Source organism: Chiloscyllium plagiosum, chromosome 25, assembly GCF_004010195.1.
Source record: "Chiloscyllium plagiosum isolate BGI_BamShark_2017 chromosome 25, ASM401019v2, whole genome shotgun sequence".
NCBI classification, from domain to species: Eukaryota; Metazoa; Chordata; class Chondrichthyes; order Orectolobiformes; family Hemiscylliidae; genus Chiloscyllium; species Chiloscyllium plagiosum.
In genome coordinates, this window is record NC_057734.1 from 17,685,544 (window position 1) to 17,703,823 (window position 18,280).

At 40.7% G+C, this 18,280-nt stretch overlaps 1 protein-coding gene across 5 annotated transcripts in view; it reads left to right on the top strand.

Moving 5' to 3' along the window:
- ttc28 (tetratricopeptide repeat domain 28) overlaps positions 1 to 18,280 on the top strand; it is a 745,244-nt gene that overhangs the window by 219,785 nt on the left and 507,179 nt on the right. The window contains exon 1 of one of the 5 annotated variants that reach the window (XM_043715617.1): positions 16,451 to 17,153. The exons of the other annotated variants lie outside the window; for them this stretch is intronic. Within the exon in view, the coding sequence (XP_043571552.1) occupies positions 17,127 to 17,153 (27 nt within the window). The 5' untranslated portion in view covers positions 16,451 to 17,126. Of the gene's footprint in view, positions 1 to 16,450; positions 17,154 to 18,280 lie in introns of those variants that run through there. 5 annotated transcript variants of the gene reach the window in all.

The window sequence follows — 18,280 nt, forward strand, 5'->3', positions numbered from 1 at the left end:
AAGACTATGGCAATGTGACCTTTACCTTTAAGTATGTTCAATTGATTATGTAACATTCACAGAAGAAATAAAGGATTAAGTGGAGCTACAGTACTCCTTATAACTACTTGAAAGAGATTCTCCCTGTAAGAAAAACAGAAATTGCTGGAAAATTTCAGCAGGTCTAGCAGCATCTGAGGAGAGAAATCAGTTTAAAAAAAATCACACAATACCAGGTTATAGTCCAACAGGTTTATTTTGAAGGAGCAGTGCTAGGAGCAGTGCTCTGAAAACTAGTATTTCCAAATAAACCTGTTGGATGATAGCACTGGTGTTGTGTGATTTTTAACTTTGTCCACTCCAGTCCAACACTGGCACCTCCTCAGTGAGAGAAATCAGAGTTAGCATTTCAGGTCCTATGGCTCTTCTTCAGAACTGATTGTAGCTGGGAAAGGATAGCTTTTATATGCAAGATTGGGGGTGGGGGGGGTGGGGCGGGGCGGGTATGCAGGAAGAGTAAATGATAGATGGAGATAGAGCCCAAAGACAGGGAGTCAGAGTTGAACAGACAAAGGAATGGTTAAAGATTTTCCCTGTGTTTGGTTTTGTTCTACTTCCATTAGGAAATCTGTCAATGACTCTATCTTTATATCGTCTGATGGAAGAAAAGTGGAAAGGTGACTTTTCAGTAGCTCCATAAGCATGTTGCAAAAGCTGGAGGATTGATTGCTGCTTCAGGGGAAGTGTTACTTTATAGTTTAGATTTTGGTTCAATGGGATTGTATCAAGTCTGACTTGCTTACTGCTAGCATTATTCTACTTGCTTTGAATCACCCCAAGAGAAAATGGAGATTTCACCCAGTGTGCACACATTTAATAGTGGCCTGGAGTGATTTGTACAAATGGTTATATGCTAATGCTACTGTGATTATTTTGTCAGTAGAAAACTAGCACATTTTATTGTTTTCTTTAAGAATTATGGGAGGAACAGAACGTGCAATCATGCGAGACCCTAGGTTCTGCTCAGGGTGATCAACTCTTATGAACTACAAGAAGGAATGCTTTTACCATAGGACTGGGTCAAGACGGGTGGAAAGGAGTGAATAATTGGGTGGAAGTGGAAGCTGATAAATTGAAATAAAACTTACAACTTGTCTTGTTCAGTTACAGCGTTACCTCACAGCTGGCTGAATCAATAGAATTGTTCGGTCTCACCCAAGAGACTCGCAGGATCGGTCCCACAGGCTGCCCGAGAGTAAGAAACAATCAGGATTCCTTGGTGACATTCGGTCAAAATAAAGATAATTGCTTAAATATAGGACAGTTGGTTGTCCTAGTTCGGCTACAGAAACATTAAGTCTCTTATTACCCCAAGTTTGCCAGAGTAGCATTTATTGCTTGAGGGGTAATTTCAGTGGAAAAAGGAAAGTAATTTTTCTTTCTGTCTGTTTCAATGCATCACCCTTGATTGTGATGTGCAGGCAATTTGTATTTTGGTCTTTGTCTTTTTCCCATAAACTCTTCACCTCGTAAAGTCAGCTTCCAGGAGGTGTATTCACATGGTTGAAGGATGACTCTTCTGTTCGTGATATTCCCTCTCTTTTTGTGAGGAAAACACTGGCACTTTCCTCCTGCTTCTACACAATGACATGGATAGGGTTGGGAAGCATATGAAGTATTATGAGCACATGAGCATTGGGTCCATTACATTGCTTTTAATGGGTGGAATCTTCTCTCTTTTGTGGCAAACTTGGAAGTGGTTGTGGCATTTAAATATGCAAGATGGTGATGTACAAGAACTCATCCACTTTTTACCTCCAGAATTAAGATGGGGCAAGATGATCTATCAATGTGATCAATCAGTGACCACTTAAGAGGCTCATTGTGCTGCCACTGTTGTTAACCCATTGCAGTTGGGCCTGTTGACTTGAGGAGTGCACAACAGGTAACACTGTAACAATTTGACAACTTCTGCCAGGACGAATCCCTCGATCAAAGGCAATTGGAACCAAATCAAAGGATTTGACATCAAGGGTTGGGAGAGGTGGCAGCACTGAAGTCTCCCCTTCTGACCTTGCTGCTGACCTCACTACACCCGTCTTTTCCCTCCATAGCCCTCGCAAGCCCCCACTCTATGAAAATGCTTCTGTCCTTACCGGCTGGAGGCCTGTGTTGTTTCTTGATCCTATCACATCACTACCCAGTAGTCATTCCACCCAATAATGTTGCTGGCCTCTGACCCAGTGGATGGAACTCCTGCTTCAGGGTCTAATTCAGGTGAAGGGTCCCTCCCTAGTTGGCCTTGTCACTGCCTGATTGGCATGTGTTTCAGTTGTTTTCTGGAAAAGAGTCTCTCGCCTCTCCATTGGGCCCTGAGCCTCAACAAGTTTCTGCCTTTGAATACCAATATCTTTCTCCACTCTTATTTTAGAATAAAATTGCAATGTTCCTATAACATTTTCATACTTCAGTGTATATCAATTTTTAAAAATTACCCCAGCTGTTAGTATCCACTGTGATGACCACATAAAATGGTCTCCAAAAATTGATGGAAACAAAAATTGCCTTGGAGTGACTTCAAAGCAGTTATCTAATCCTGGAGTTCAGATGGCAAATTTAAGTAACATAAGCTTAGGTTTTATTATGATGATGTCATCCAAACACCTTTATTAAATTATTGTATTATAATCACTCCCAGGAATCTATTTGTCTGTAAGGAAGTGATATGGCATATATGTAATGTTCAGTAAAATCTACACTATTATTTCAGTGTAGGTGTTTAATTCCTCACCTTTTTGTGCCAACAAATTAATTTGTCAAACTTTGTACGTTCTCTAATATTTTCTAAGAAATGTTATTGCTCGCCACTATTGGCTTCCCCACAAGATGGTGACCACTGAGTAGGGAAAATGGAAACTTCAAATAAGTAGTCAGTGCCGAGGAATATTGTCACCAATTGTATTGCTAATTTTTCAAGAATGAAATTAACTTAACTCTCAAAAAAAAATGTAACTGGACTTTTTTTATAAAAAAAACTATCGACCTCCCAGATACTTGAAGTGGTTATTACTCCATAGCCATTAAGTAACACATTTATATTGAAACAGATTTTTGGAAATTATATCATAATATGAAGGCCAATGAATGTATAGAGTACACTTTTTTATATTAAGTACGTGATACCTGAAAAAAAAATTTAGAAAAGGCATTCCATTTTTAACAATATTCAAATATTTAAAGGTATGGTAGCACTATGTGATTATTTTGTGGAATCCTTGAGAGACACTAGTTGTCTCACTCCTACTTGATTTGGCTATTACCATAACACATTCACTGCAGGCAATCTAAGCTTTTCTTTTAATGCTTTTCCCTTCTTCACCTCGCTGGCATGTGTGACTTATTCCTTAAAAAAAGGTAGTTTCAAAAAGAAATTACTCTTCCAGGACCCAGGCAATGTGATTATTTTTAGTTGAAACCCATCAGTGTGCATCAGTCAGATACAGGGAATATCACACCCAAACTTTTGCTGAATGCTGTAACTTGTTCTTCCTGTAAAAAAAAATTGAATAAATCAAGTTTAATGCCTCTATTCCAGCTCAATAGAGAGGAGGGATCAAACTTAGTGCTTCCCATGTATTGTGTGGTTCTGTTACAAGCTCAGTTTTATCTGAAAAGTCTACCAAAATAAGTCAACATCATTATAAAGAATACTGTTCATCTCAGATCATCCTTTTTATCGTGATTTAAATTTATTATGGTAAAACATTGTCACACAGTAGTTGTCCAGCTTTTTTTTGTGACTTAGCAACAATAATTGATAGATTTAGTTTGATAAGAATGTCAAAAGAAACTCCAAATCAAAGGCTAATAAACTCAAGTTCTCCTGTGTCACAGATGGTGGATTGCCTTCTTTCCAGCCAAACAGATGGTCTCAAGACTGAATCCCAGGCCTGTCTGTCACAGGGAGTGTTCCTGCAACTGCTGGGAAGAGTGTGTCACTGTCAACAGTGATGCTGATAGATGCATTAGTTTGATCCAAAAGGAGAACGTCCAATTTAAAATGATCCTTGAGTGGCATTGATGGTATCTGTGGAGAGGGCTGTGGGGCATACCTTTCTTTTCAGCTCAAGCAAAATGAGTATCTAACAACAGTAGTTAACTCCAAAAAAGCATACATTCAAAATTTAGACATCATAATTTCAGCAAAATTTGCTTGGGATTACCTGGAAGTAGTAATCATGGAAGCAAGCAGTTTTGCCTGCATTCAGTAACAGTTGCTTCGACTGAATAATAGGGACTGAAATCTTTTGGATCTGAATCTCTCCTTTCCAATTTTAGCAATAAGTGGCTTTTGAGTAGACATTGGTGGATAACATGGAGAAAAAGCATGGTATGTTAGTCACGTTTGGAACTCAACAACAGCACATATAGTGGAGGACTTTACTTCAAGTCCAGCAGATGGTCTTGGACAGACTCCCTGGATTGCCTGTCACTAGAGCCTTCCTACAGCTGCTGAGAAATCATGGTGTTTGGAATAACTTCAAAATTAGAATAATAGGAAGTGCTGAATGTTGTTGGTTTACAATATTTCTTCAGTGCAGCTTGTTCGAGGAATTAAAAGATGGTGCAACTGAAGAACTGAGGATGATGGAATTTAACTCTTACAGCTAGAGTCATCGATAAGAGTTAAGAGGTGAATGGAGTTCTCTTCTCTCCTGTCTGTGGCAGTGATGATTTTCAATTTTTTAAAACTTCTTGTCCCTTTTAAAAACAAACAATGGTAGATTTTCTCAAACCCTGTTTGTGAAGTCCAATTTAAAGTTGTCTACAGCAATTTACGGAGTAGCACTTACTACTGCATTTAAAACCCAAGGATAAGTTCATGACACCCATTCACATGCACATCATCAGGAAGGAAAGGAGAAAAATGACAAATTACTTAAAATCAAAACCATTGGAATTACTCCATGTGAATTAGTGAGTCCAGTAAGTCTAAGCTCAGTTGATGTTCTTTCTTTCAGTTGTCATTACACACATTTCTCTTTTGTAGAAGCTCAGATGTAGTCACTGTGCAGGTGAAGGTGGAATAAGCGTAAGCTGGGAATTAGTATCTTATGCAGGTGAAATATCTTTTTCTCCAGAAGTTGAAAGATATTGAGATTGTATTCAGCCTTCGAATACACACGACTGTGTGGCCAAATTCTGCCCCAACTCTGTTTACAAGTTTGCTGACACTTCCATTATGGATTGGATCTCAAACAATGATGAGGCGGAGTACAGGAAGGAGATTGAGTGCTTAACTGCTTGGTATGAAGACAGCAATCTCTCCATCAAAATCAGCAAAATGAAGGAGCTGGTCATTGATTTCAGGAAGTGAAGTGGAAGGCATGCCCCTGTCTGCATCAATGGTGCTGAGGTGGAGATGGTCAAGAGGGTCAAGTTCCTGGGAGTGATGATCACCAACAATCTATCCTGGTCCACCCACATTGACACTATGGTCAAGAAAGCGCACCTACTTCCTCAGGATGCTAAGGAAATTCGGCATGTCCATAAACATTCTTAGAAATGTTTGTAGTTGAACCGTAGAAAGCATCCTATCTGGATGCATCACAGCTTGGTATGGCAACTGGTCTGCCCAAGATCGCAAGAAACTGCAGACAGTCAAGAACAGAGCCCAATCCATCATGCGAACTAACCTTCCATGGATTGACTTCATCCATACTTCCCACTGCATCAGGGAAAGCAACTAACATAATCAAAGGTCCTCTCGCACCCAGGTTATACTCTCTTCTACCCTCTTACATTGGGTAGAAGATATAAAAGTGAACACACGTGTAAATGGATTCATGAACAGCTTCTCCCCCGTTGTTATCAGACTTTTGAATGGACCTCTTAAATGTTAATGTTGATCTCTCTGTGCACTTTCTCAGCTAGTGTAAAACTGTATCCTGCACTCTGTCGTGTTACCCTGATGCACTTGTACAGTACAATCTGCCTGTTAAGCACGTAAGACAACACTTTTTATTGACACTGACAGTAATAAATCAAATCAAATTAAATCAAACCAGAGGCAAGTATTGAGCTAAACCAGGAGCTGCTTACTATTCTGGTGTTACAAGCTGATTGAACGAAAGTCAAACTGTATAGTTAAAAGTGATTTCAACAACTCAGCAGTTCCAGTCATGTGACTCGTGCTTTGGATTAAGACACACAGAAAACAAGGTGGTTTTGATGTTACCTTATCAGAAACCATGAACTGTGGAAACATTTGCACCGAGGCAATCAGTGATGGTTTTTGATGGTCCTAGGTTCAGAACTGGCTGAGGCAGACATTTCATCTTCTAGTCTTGTCTGTTCGCATGTCTGGAATGTGCACACAATGCAAGGTCTATCATAATCCAGGGGGTGGTGAATTAGCTTTTGTCCTGGTAGTTGCATAAAGTTCTGGAATCAGTCAATTTCTCATAGAAGCCATTTTAAAATTTGATGCAAGTACATTTAAAAAAAAAACGAGTTAAAGAAGGAAATATGGGTTCTAAAAAGCAGGTTTCTTTCTTCCTGGTGTTTAGCATGGCAGCCATATTTAGACAAGGGATATGATAAGATTTGAAGTACTTTGTATTCACAGATGTCACTGTTAAATGTATCAAGGAATAGATTTTAAAACAAAGGCATTTTTTAAAAGGTCGAGTCTGAAATTTGCAGTTTGTAACAGTGGCAAAATTGTCAGCATTCAGCAGGTTTAAAACTGACAGTAACTTCTAATGTTCGCACATGCCGTTAAAACCAGAAATCCAGAAATTGCTCACATTGATACCCCACTCCTCTATTAAATGTGCTGTTGCAAGCTTGTCAAACCTGTGTTGAATGCATTGGCAGTGAGCTTCAATTTTTTTTATGGTCTATTTCTGCTGTAATAAATATTGAAAATATTAAGTATTATTGAATGTGATGTAACCACGTTTTTTTTAATGATGTACTATATCATGATAGATACTGAACAATTGCTCTGATGCTGAGAACTAATCCTACAGTGTGGAAACCGGCCATTTGGCCCACCAAGTCCACACTGACCCTCTGAGTATCCCACCCAGACTCATTCCCTACCCTATTTCATTACATTTCCCCTGACTAATGCACCTAGCCAACACATCCCTGAACACTATGGGCAATTTAGCATGGCCAATTCACCTGGCCTTCACATCCTTTTGGATTGTGGGAGGAAACCGGATTACCTGGAGGAAACCCACATAGATATGGGGAGAATGTGCAAACTCACACAGACAGTCACGCGAGGCTTGAATCGAACCCAGATCTCTGGTGCTGTGAGGCAGCAGTACTGACCACTGAGCCGCCTAAACATGGAATGCCATTCCCTTAGAATAACTTTTACAAACAATGAGCCATAATTTATGCCAGAATCCTTCAATCTGATTAGCTATTCACTGTCTCTGATGCCATTGATGCCCTACGGATGATGCCACATTGACTGAATGTAGTTTCACAGTAGGGGAAATCAATCAATCAATCAATCAAACCGTCTAATTTAGGTGGCTTTCTTTTGAGGTCACCAGTGAAATTTGACCCTTCACTGATTGCAAAATTCAAGCTAATATGTTCCTAATGTGTTCCAATTATGTTAGTTTGGAGATTGCAATGTAAGTAGAACCCTGTAGAGGGAGAGGGGAGAGATGTTCTTAAAAACAGATAACCACCTGATGAAGGAGCAGCGCTCCGAAAGCTAGTGTACTTCCAACTAAACCTGTTGGACTATAACCTGGTGTTGTGTGATTTTTAACTCTAAAAATTGAGTTATTTTGGATGTTTTTCACTCCTGGATTACGTATTGCACTCAGAGCCAAAAATACTGCCTTGTCATCCTTTTAGCAAGTCAATAATGTCATTATGCTTTTTTAAAAAAAACAAAACAGCCAGCTCTGAAATGGTTTGAACATTTTAAACCTAGATGTGAACACTAAAGAAACAAGGAAAATAGGGGCAGGAGTCAGCCAGGCAGCCCTTCAAGGCTACTCCACTAATCATTATGATCATAGCCGATCATCTAGCTCAATAGCTGTCCTTGCATTACTCTCAACTTTGAAGGCTTTGTTACCTTGGGACAGTTTTGAAATCACTCCCCTTCATTCCCATAATTATTTTTGCTCATGTTCCTCATGATAAAGAATTCTAGTTCTGTAGAATTCCTCACACATCAAATCCCTTACGTTTTGATTCTGGATGACTAAAGTTGATGCCCTGGTATAAAGCTTCTTCAGACCCGGCACAGAAATGGGAACACTGCCAAATTCTGATGATGATCAGCTGGTTTATCTTTGAATGGTTTTAATCACTTGAATTCCATTAATTCGGATTAAACCCAATGATTGTATTCCTGCAAAGATTGGATGGAGGGAAGGTAAACCTTCATGTGATTTTACTGAAAAAATACCAATTTCATATGTTTTCCTCTTGTGAAAATTAGTTGAAAAGCAAACCATTTGACTATTCAATATGCAGTTTTCTTTCTTACTGAGAGCCATGACAAGAGGTAAGTAACTGCCAAAACTAAACTGTTCAACTAACAAGCATTTTTACATCCAGCCAGTAAGCCTGTTTGGCTCTATTTTCTTAAGGCTTACACAATCTTACAAACCTAATGGTGTGTGACATCCTGTTCAGAAATACATAGATCTGTGAAGTTTGTTACAGCAGTTCCTTTGACAAAATTGTATTTTACAACCACAAAACAGTTATTAAAAGCACTTTTGGACAGTCTGGACTGTGTTTAATAATAAACATTTTGTATAAATGGAGATGATACCTACTGAATTCTCAAAGTAAACCATAATACTTGCTGAACTTTTTCTGGCCCGAGATCAGTAGCTCTCTATTCTTAGAATCAGATGTTTATAAGTTAATCACAAATTCAGGCTGACACATTAAAGCATCGCAAATGAGATTAAAAGCAGTGTGGCTTCGAATGTGTAATTCTTCTTCTTGGTTGCAATCAAGCTTTCATGGTTTTCTAAAAATATGAATAAAGCGACTTACATTTATATGGTACAGGACATTTTGAAGTGCTCTGTAAACATTGAAACAGTTTGAAGCATAGGCATTTGTAAGGTAAGAAATGTAGTAGCTAATGTGAGCACAGCAAGCTTCCAGAGACAAGACACTGATAATCATAGAATCTCTACAATGTGGAAGCAGGCCATTTGACCCATCGGGTCCACACCAACTCTCAGAAGAGCATCCCACCCAGATCTAACCCCTACCCTATGTCTATAACTCTGCAATTCTCATGACTAATTCTCATGACTAATTCTCACCTAATTTACACATCCTTGAACACTATGGGCAATTTAGCATTGCTAATGCACCTAATCTGCACACCTTTAGACTGAGAAAGGAAACCGGAGCACCCAAAGGAAACCCACGCAGATGGGGGAGAATGTGCAAACTCCACACAAACAGTCCCCTGAAGGTGAAATTGAATCTGAGTCCTTTGTATTGTGAGACAAAAAAAAAACTGCAGATGCTGGAATCCAAAATGCACAGTCAGGGAGGCTGGAAGAACGCAGCAAGCCAGGCAGCATTAGAGGTGGAGAAGTGCACATTTCGGGAAAGGTTACACAAGAAACATTGACTTCTCCACCTCCTGATGCTGCCTGGCTTGCTGTGTTCTTCAAGGCTCCTGTCTGTGTATCCCTGGTGTTGTGAGGCAGCAGTGAGCCACTGTGTCACCCTAATGGTAAGATGATCTTTTAAAAATTGTGGTTGAAGGATTGAAATCTACCATCTATAAGGAATAACTCACTTACTCTTCAAGACAATGCTGTGACTTATTTTATGTCTGCCTCAGTACTTATTTACAGTGTGGCACTTTGTCATTGCTGCACAGGAGTGTCATCCTTGATTTTTGTATTCAGGGACTGGAGTGGGACCCTAACCCACAACCTCTAACTCAACATAGGAATGCTACCAACTGGGCCATGTGTGATACACACATGTGCGTTTTAAACTTTTTGCTGTTAATATATTTGTATTAATATACCAGGTTTACATCTATTTCCACTGTTCACTATCTTAAATGACATACTGACCTGTCCATGCATATAGGATAAATGTTTTACAATTTCCAAGCTTTCTTATCCAGAAAATAGTTTTTTCAAATAACCTCTTCAAATTATGTGCATAGGTTGTCAGGATGAAAACAATCAGGTGTGGATTCCTGTTGCTTTCATTGTAAGCTAAGAGTTTAGGCACATTAATACATTTAAATTTTTGCCATGGAGTTATTTTTATAATGCCTTTGCCTTCACACATTTGAAAGTTTAGAGACAAAAAGATCTTGGTTGAAATTCAAGGAGTGTATTTGGTGACAGCAGATGAGTTGCATTCAACTACTAGATGAATACCATAAGAAATGAACAGCCTCCAGTGCATAGATTGAAACTATTCCACTCCTCATTGGATCTGACTTGGTTTGTTGTCTGATTTACAATACAGAAGGTCAGCAATATCCTGTAATTTAAAATTGTGAAAACCTGTGTCTTGGTTCCTTGAACAGATTCCTTTCCTTAGCTAACAAGTCCAGTCCACTTCCTGGCCACTGCCTCAGCATGATTGAGATCCTTTGCTCTTCCACTTAACCTCACAGTGATCTTTCAGCACATTTTCACCCCATCAGTAAAACTGCATATTTGTAATTTTTGTAACACTCTGCTCCAACTTAAACTCATCTACTGCTGAAACCCTCATCTTCACTTTTGTTATCTTTAAACTTGACGAGTCCAACGACCTCCTTGCTGGCATCCCATCTTGTATCCTGATTAAAAACATTGCTACCTGTTTCCTAACTTCACATCATGTTATGTTCATCCATTCCTGAAGAAGGGCTTATGCCCGAAACGTCGATTCTCCTGTTCCCTGGATGCTGCCTGACCTGCTGCGCTGTTCCAGCAACACATTTTCAGCTCTGATCTCCAGCATCTGCAGACCTCACTTTCTCCTCCTATGTTCATCCATTACATGTTTGCTGTGTTACCTGTGTTGATTCCCAGTCTGACCATATCTGAATTGTAGAATTCTCATCTGTGTCTTCAAATCTTTCCAGGACCTCACTACTCCACACATCAACTTGCAATGGTAGATTGAAACAATTTCCAATATGTTTAAAAAAAAACCTTTAAAAATTCTCCAAGCTGAAGAGGTTTGAAAACCTTCATCATTGGAAATTTTTAAAGCAGCTGTCCATGTATAAAAATGTGGATACTAATGCAAAAGACTGTTGATTACACTGTATGATCAAAGTGACCACATGGATCATACTGGGTAGGTGGCTACCTGTGAAATGACAATAATGCAGCAGGCTAGGCTAAAAGATGGAAGACATCTACAGATGTTGAAGGAGCAGATCAGTCTGGACACCAGTGGGGGGGAAAGACAAGACCACGAAAGGAAGTGGAGAGCTAGGTACAGAAAGTGGAGGACATCAAGTAGCAAAACGTTTATCATCAAAATATGAATGTCCAGTGTGGGTTTCTTTGGGAGTTTCAGCTTTTACATATGATGCATTGATATTTTGTGGATCAGAGTTTGATTTTGGCATGCATGCTTATTTGGTATTTTTTATGCACATAAAATGATCTCTGGAAATTGGCAATACCATATGTATTAATCTGCTCATATGTTTGAGTCGTAGTCCAATAAAGGTGAAATTGTTTTATTCAAAATGAAGAGTAAGATGTCGGAGATGATGTTTCATTCTGATTCTGCCTGACTCAAGTGCAAATGGGCCATTCATAATTGTGACACAGAGCTGTATTCTCAATGTTGTGATTATCAGTCTTTGGGGATTCCTTTACTCAAGAAATAGTTCTCAGTGACTACTTGGCATGTTCTCTGAAAGACTGTTCAAACACTGCAACACAAAAAACATGACATTTGCAAACAATGTTAATACTATTTATAAATACAAATGATATGCTATTGAATCAATAAATAATAGCAATGTAGAGACATATGACCACCATGTGTGTCCTTTCATCTAACTTCCTGTAGAGTTCATTATTCAAGAGAAACCAATGTTATATTTGCAAAAAGCATTTTCTTACTGTACATCAACACATTCTAATAAATCAAAGGATAAGAACAAAATATGAAATTGTAAAGGTTGTGAACATAATGCACACTTCACCCAAACAAAAATCTGATAGTGTCACCTAAGATTATGTCACCAATCATAGGGATTGTGGACAGCGGTTTGGAAACTACATGATGCCCTACAGAGATTGCCTAGCAACAGAAGAGTAATACCCCCTTTACAGGCAATCTATGCATTTTAAAGCAGACTACATTTTAAAGATCACTACCTGGTGTGGCAACTGTACTACTCAAGATCGGAGATGGTTACAGAGAGTGGTGAACTTGGTCTGGACAATCACAAAGGCCAACCTCCCATCTATAAAATCCCATCTATCAGGCCTGCTGTCAAGGAAAGACCGCCAGCATTCTCTCAGATCCATCCCACCCTGGCAATATTTCTTCACAACCCTACCTGTGTTTTTGCTTTTGCCACAGTTTACCTAGTATTTACTTATCTATGCTATTTAACTTAGTGATCTGCCTGTATTGCTCGCAAGAAAAAGCTTTTCATTGTTCCTCAGTACAGGTGACTATAAATTCAATTCAATTTAATACAATATTAGGAAGATTTCATTTTATTCTGTGTAAATTTTGTGGTGAGGCTTAAGTTGTAGCCCATTTTTCGCAGTCTACAAAGGTGGGATATTGTCTTAGTGATTGGATTGGCATCAAATACTGAGTCCAATGCAGGGGCCACTGATCAGTCGGGTTGCTCTGACCTGGATTCAATTGAACCTGGGATGTTCAAATTATCCAAGATTCAGCCAGATGAATGGTTAATATTCCATCACACTTCTTAGTTGAATCTTGTATTTTGTGATAAAGCTTTGAAGGGTTGAGAGATGAGCCATTTGCCACAGTCTTAGCATTTGATCCTGTAACCACATCGATGATGCGGCTCGTCCAGTTTAGCCAGTGGTAGCTTAGCCACATCATTGAGAACAGTTTTTTAAAAACTGAATCCTTGCTATATTGCCCAGAATGTTTTTGGGGAAGGAATTGAATGGGTTTTGGATGCATTGAAGATTGGAGGAAAATTTACTTGCTATTTTATTGTTTGATACGGTCATTACTTGTCATTTATGTGGTGTGATTGTTATTAACTGAAACTTTGATTTCGCCCATTTTCTGAAATGAGTTGGCATCAAATGTGCTTCATTCTACCTGCCATGCTCAATTGGCAATGCTGAAGACTTATTTAACAAGTACTCAAAGTTTTAGTTGTTTCTAATTTGTCTCTGAAAGATGCTTGTCATTCTGGAAAAAAAGCTAATTTAAGTTATATTCTCACGCAGCGTTTATAAACAGAATGACAAAGAAATAAACTAGCTCTGATTATCTGAATGCATACACATTGATCTGCTGTTTGGTTGCTCTTGAATGTGCAATAAGTTGTCTTTGAGCAATGGACACACAAATGTATCAGAATTACCGTAAGTGATAATGGATTACTCGCACATTGCGAATAATTAAAAAAATGAAACCTTGCCATATTGCCCAGAATGTTTATTGAGAGGGAATTGGAGTTGTGTCTTTAGGTTGCTATTACCTGAGTACCTTGTGATAGCACTCCTACTCTTACAAAACTTTAAAACACTTGAGTGATAGACATGAACATATTAGAATGCCTTGTATCTGTGGCAAAAATACAGGAAAACTATTTTTGTTATGAAAAGTACTGAATCGTTTGTTTTTGGACTAAATGCAAGCCGTGTCTAGTTTGGAGGGATTTGCTGCAAGACCGAGTGACCATTCTTCTTGCATCTTACCAAACTCTCCCCGATAATTGCCGATGCCACCCCGATGATGTATTTCATGTCCAATTTCTGCCCCATCTTACCATATGCCATTCTGGGACAACTTTTCGTTCACCACAAATCCTGTCATTCACTGTCATCTCTGGCCAGGTGCCTTCTTAAAAAAAAGTGGTTTAGCACCTGGACAAGCATTGTCAGTGCTGACCTACTGCCCTATATGATTCCTGATGTTTATCCCAGACATGATCGACATGAAGAAGACAGCAAGCCAGGCAACATCAGGAGTGGGAGAAGTCAATGTTTTGGGTGTAACCCTTCGTCAGGATTGAAGAAGGGTTATACCTGAAACATTGACTTCTCCACCTGTTCTTCCGGTCTCCTGCTTCACTACCTTGGATTCCAGCATCTGCGGGTTTTTTTGTCTCTATGTTTATCCCAGACATAGCAGATGGGGGGAAATCGGCACCCAGATTTGCGAGCAGGATCCTGGATCTTCTGTTGGATGGGAAGGTGCACAGGCAGGATTTCCTCTTTCTCCAGTATTAGAGTTGGAGGCCATGAGCCCATACCTCACCACCTTCATTCAATGTTTCCACTCTGTGAGCCGACTGGAAGAATATTCAACAATGACCTCCTTCACACTGCCAATATCAGGGTCACTATCATGTCTCTGATACCTCATGCTCACTCTATCTCAGCACCTGTACTCACGTCCCACCAAGTGTTGTGCTCTACCATCTCACCATTGCACACGACATCTTCCCCACTCGCCCTCACACACCCCAACCAATGTCATCACTAATGCTGCATGCCTTATGCGCTGTCTACTCATTCAGAGCACCTCTCTACCTGCACCAATGCTAATAGCTGTACCACCACTTCCACCTTCCATGATATCTGTCTCTGATTCATTTTAAAGGAAAACATCCCACAGAGCAGGAAGAGTTAAGGTAGGTGGCACGTTGCTGTCATATGGTTTTCACTGCTTATGCAGAGAGTATCCTGACTATGACCACCTTGAACAGACACTGGACTGGTATCATAAGCTGCCCTTGACCTACTGTGCTGGGATTCCCTGAATGTAAGCTACCCTCGCTTGTCTTAACTGAGGCATGCTGGCAACGCTGACAGGCTCCCTGGCTCTGTGCCCATGCTAAATGGCACAGAAAGCAAACAGTAATGTGAGCCTGGTGTCTCTAACTGAGGGGCAAACCACAAAAAGGCAAGGCAACACAAGGCAACGATGTTGTGAACATCCAGATAGGCTCAGAGTGAGTGAGCATTATGTCAGCAAGCGAAGAGCACGGGGATGCAGCCTGGTTCTGCCCAAGAACTGAATATGTGTTCCTGGGTGGATGGAGTCCTTGCTGCAGCATTATAATGACAGTTGCCAGTGCAACATTGAAGTGCAGAAGCATCCTGTGAATGGCTCGGAAATGAGCCATGAAGTATCTTGGAAGTTGGCACATGTCAGATACCAATGTCTGTAGACATAGGGTGTATGTGAAAAGTTGAGGTGAATATCATCTATGCATTAAAAGAAAATTTAAAATATACATGAGGGAGAAAGAAAGTGAAGAAAATGCTGACATAGTTAAGGAAGGATGCTAGTGTGGAACATTAATGCTGGGTTAGAGTAACTGGACAAAATGGCCTATTTCTGTACTCGAGATTCCATACAAGCATATGCAAAGTATATGTAGCACAGAAGGAGGCTTTTCAGCCATTGCATATATAACACTTCTCAATTACAGTAGTCAGGCCAATTTTATGAAATACTTTTGTCAGAGGATCGATCTCTGCCAATCCAAATAAGAGCACTATTGAAAATAACCTTGGTAAATTGGTCACAAGAATATGGAAACATTCCTGCTTTGAGATGGTCAACCACTGTCAAAGATGCACAAATTAAAAATTCTTGAGGAAAGTGCATGTTTATTCTTTGTAGAGTGGGTGGAATGGTAAGGGTTGTAGAAGGAATGGGAGAGTAGTTGGAATGGATAGAGTAGGAGGTGGTGAAGAAGTGGGCAGCACGGTGGCACAGTGGTTAGCACTGCAGCCTCACAGCACCAGAGACCCAGGTTCAATTCCCGCCTCAGGTGACTCTCTGTATGGAGTTTGCACATTCTCCCCGTGTCTGCGTGGGTTTCTTCTGGGTGCTCCGGTTTCCTCCCACAATCCAAAAATGTGCAGGTTAGGTGAATTGGCCATACTAAATTGCCCGTAGTATTAGATGAAGGGGTAAATGTGGGGGAATGGGTCTGGGTGGGTTGGGCTTCGGCGGGTCGGTGTGAACTTGTTGGGCCGAAGGGCCTGTTTTCACACTGTAGTCTAATCTAAATCTAAGTGTGGGAAAGGAGGTCTGGTAAAGTTGTGAGGAAAATACAAGGAGTGGAAGGGGAAAGCAGGAGGGGAATCAGAGTGAGAGTGTAAGAGGGGAAGTTCTGCCCACATGCAGGTTCACTCTCCATGCTTGGACCTCTGCAGGCTTGGCATCAGACGTTCGGGTGATGGGGGGGGAGGGGGGGGGGGGGGGGGGGTTTCGTATCTGAAGGTCTTGTTGACCCTCCAATTCTCTGAATGCAGGAAAGCATCCCCCTTGCCAAAAAAAAGGAAGTCTCGCCCCTGGTGCCAATGAAATGTGAAAGGGCTGCCGAGGGGCGGCGCGCTGCGCGGCCCGGCTGCAGAGAAAGGGGTGGAGGCGCGCGCCGGCTCGCGGGAGAGCGCAGCATGACGGGGTCGCGCCGGCGGAGCCATGCGCGCGGGCTGCACGCCCTCCGACTGCCAGAGGAGGGAGGCTGAAAAATCTCTTGCCTTCAATTGACTTGAGTCAGTGTTAACAGAACGGAGCTGAGCTCTGGAGCGGCAGGAAAAGAACATCCCCACAGCCTTATTTAGTTATTTTTATTTTGGAGTGGGAAAAGGGGGGCGTGGGGGAAGAAAAGAGAGACTGTGATCCATATTGTGAACTACAGCCAGAATTATGTATCACCCTTGGCCCTGCAAGAAAAGCTGCTGAAGGCACCTTTTTAAACATTTTTTTTTCCCTGCTGTTTTCTCTTTCTCTGGGATATTTACTGCTTTCGGGATTCCCCCCTCCCCTTCTTCTCTCTTCTTGAAATATGGTGCAGTTGTGAAAGCCAGGCGAGAGGGAGCCTTGTCAGAATGTCCAACCACTGCTGCAAATCTACACCAGGTTCCCAGCCAACCTCTTGATGCTCTCTACATTTCTGCTTTACAAATATGATGAAATGGCAGCCCCGGAAGAAGGTGAGAGAGACTTTAAGAAAGATATTCAGGCCAAATTCCAGTTTGTCAAGGCGTGTAATAGTGTCTATGACTTTTCCTGAAGCAGGGATAACAGTGGATTGCGATTTGTCTTTTCCATGTAATGATGACCTGTCACTCTTAATGGTTTGCCCGTCTGTGATCTGAGGATGCTGGGGGGGAACTTCACCCCTTGTCATTTTTGTCCCCGTGTTGGAACTACTCAGGTGCGCAGCATTGGCTCCGCTGGGTATATTGGTGTTGACTGTGCTGTCCCATTCACACGTTTAATGTGCGTATGGTCAGCATTTGCAAGTCAGCTACACACACGCGTACACACATCTAGTTGATGGTGCTGGGCTAATTACTAATTTATTGTTGTGGAATAGGACTGAAGGATGTGATTGATATATGCTGAGATGTAATTTTAAATACGTATAAACTGTACATGCCAGACTGACTAGAACCACATGTGGGTGGGGGAGAAATGCACCACTGTGCTTAGTGTTGCTATTTGGGTTGTGTGGTAGTGTTATTCAGAGTCTCCTTAAACTCCGAATGGGATTGTCATATTCTGTTTGTTTCTCAATTTTCCTAACTCTTTTTTAAATTATCGTACTGTTCTCAGTTTGAAATATGGCAAATGGGTGTGACATGCCATCCGATGGGGGTGGGTGGGAGAGAAGATAATTGTAATAACTTAGTACGGTCTGTGTGTTTTTCGAAACGAATTAGCAGTCGACATTTTACAGAACTGTAGGAATATCTCAGACACGGGTTGGATCTTGCTATTTTCCAAAAAAAATGTTCCGAGTAGTGCGTGAGTCCCACTGGGGGGCGTAATGAAGTTTTTAAACCAAGGTCGGCAAAAGTACAATTCTAATGTTTTAGAAAATAATTTTTAAACAGTTGACGAGTTAAGGTTTAATCAGAGGCCATTGAAATGTGTTTCGAAGGGGTGAGAGTGTTAACTGTTCCGCGTTACATATGTAATTGCATTTTCGCAGTAGTTTGTTCTAGATGTTAATGTTCCCAATCTCAAAGTTTGGCAGTCTTTGTTAAAACAGATGTTAGATAATTCACTGTTTGTTTGGTTTTGGGCACAGTTTGTGTTTGTATTAGTTGTGATG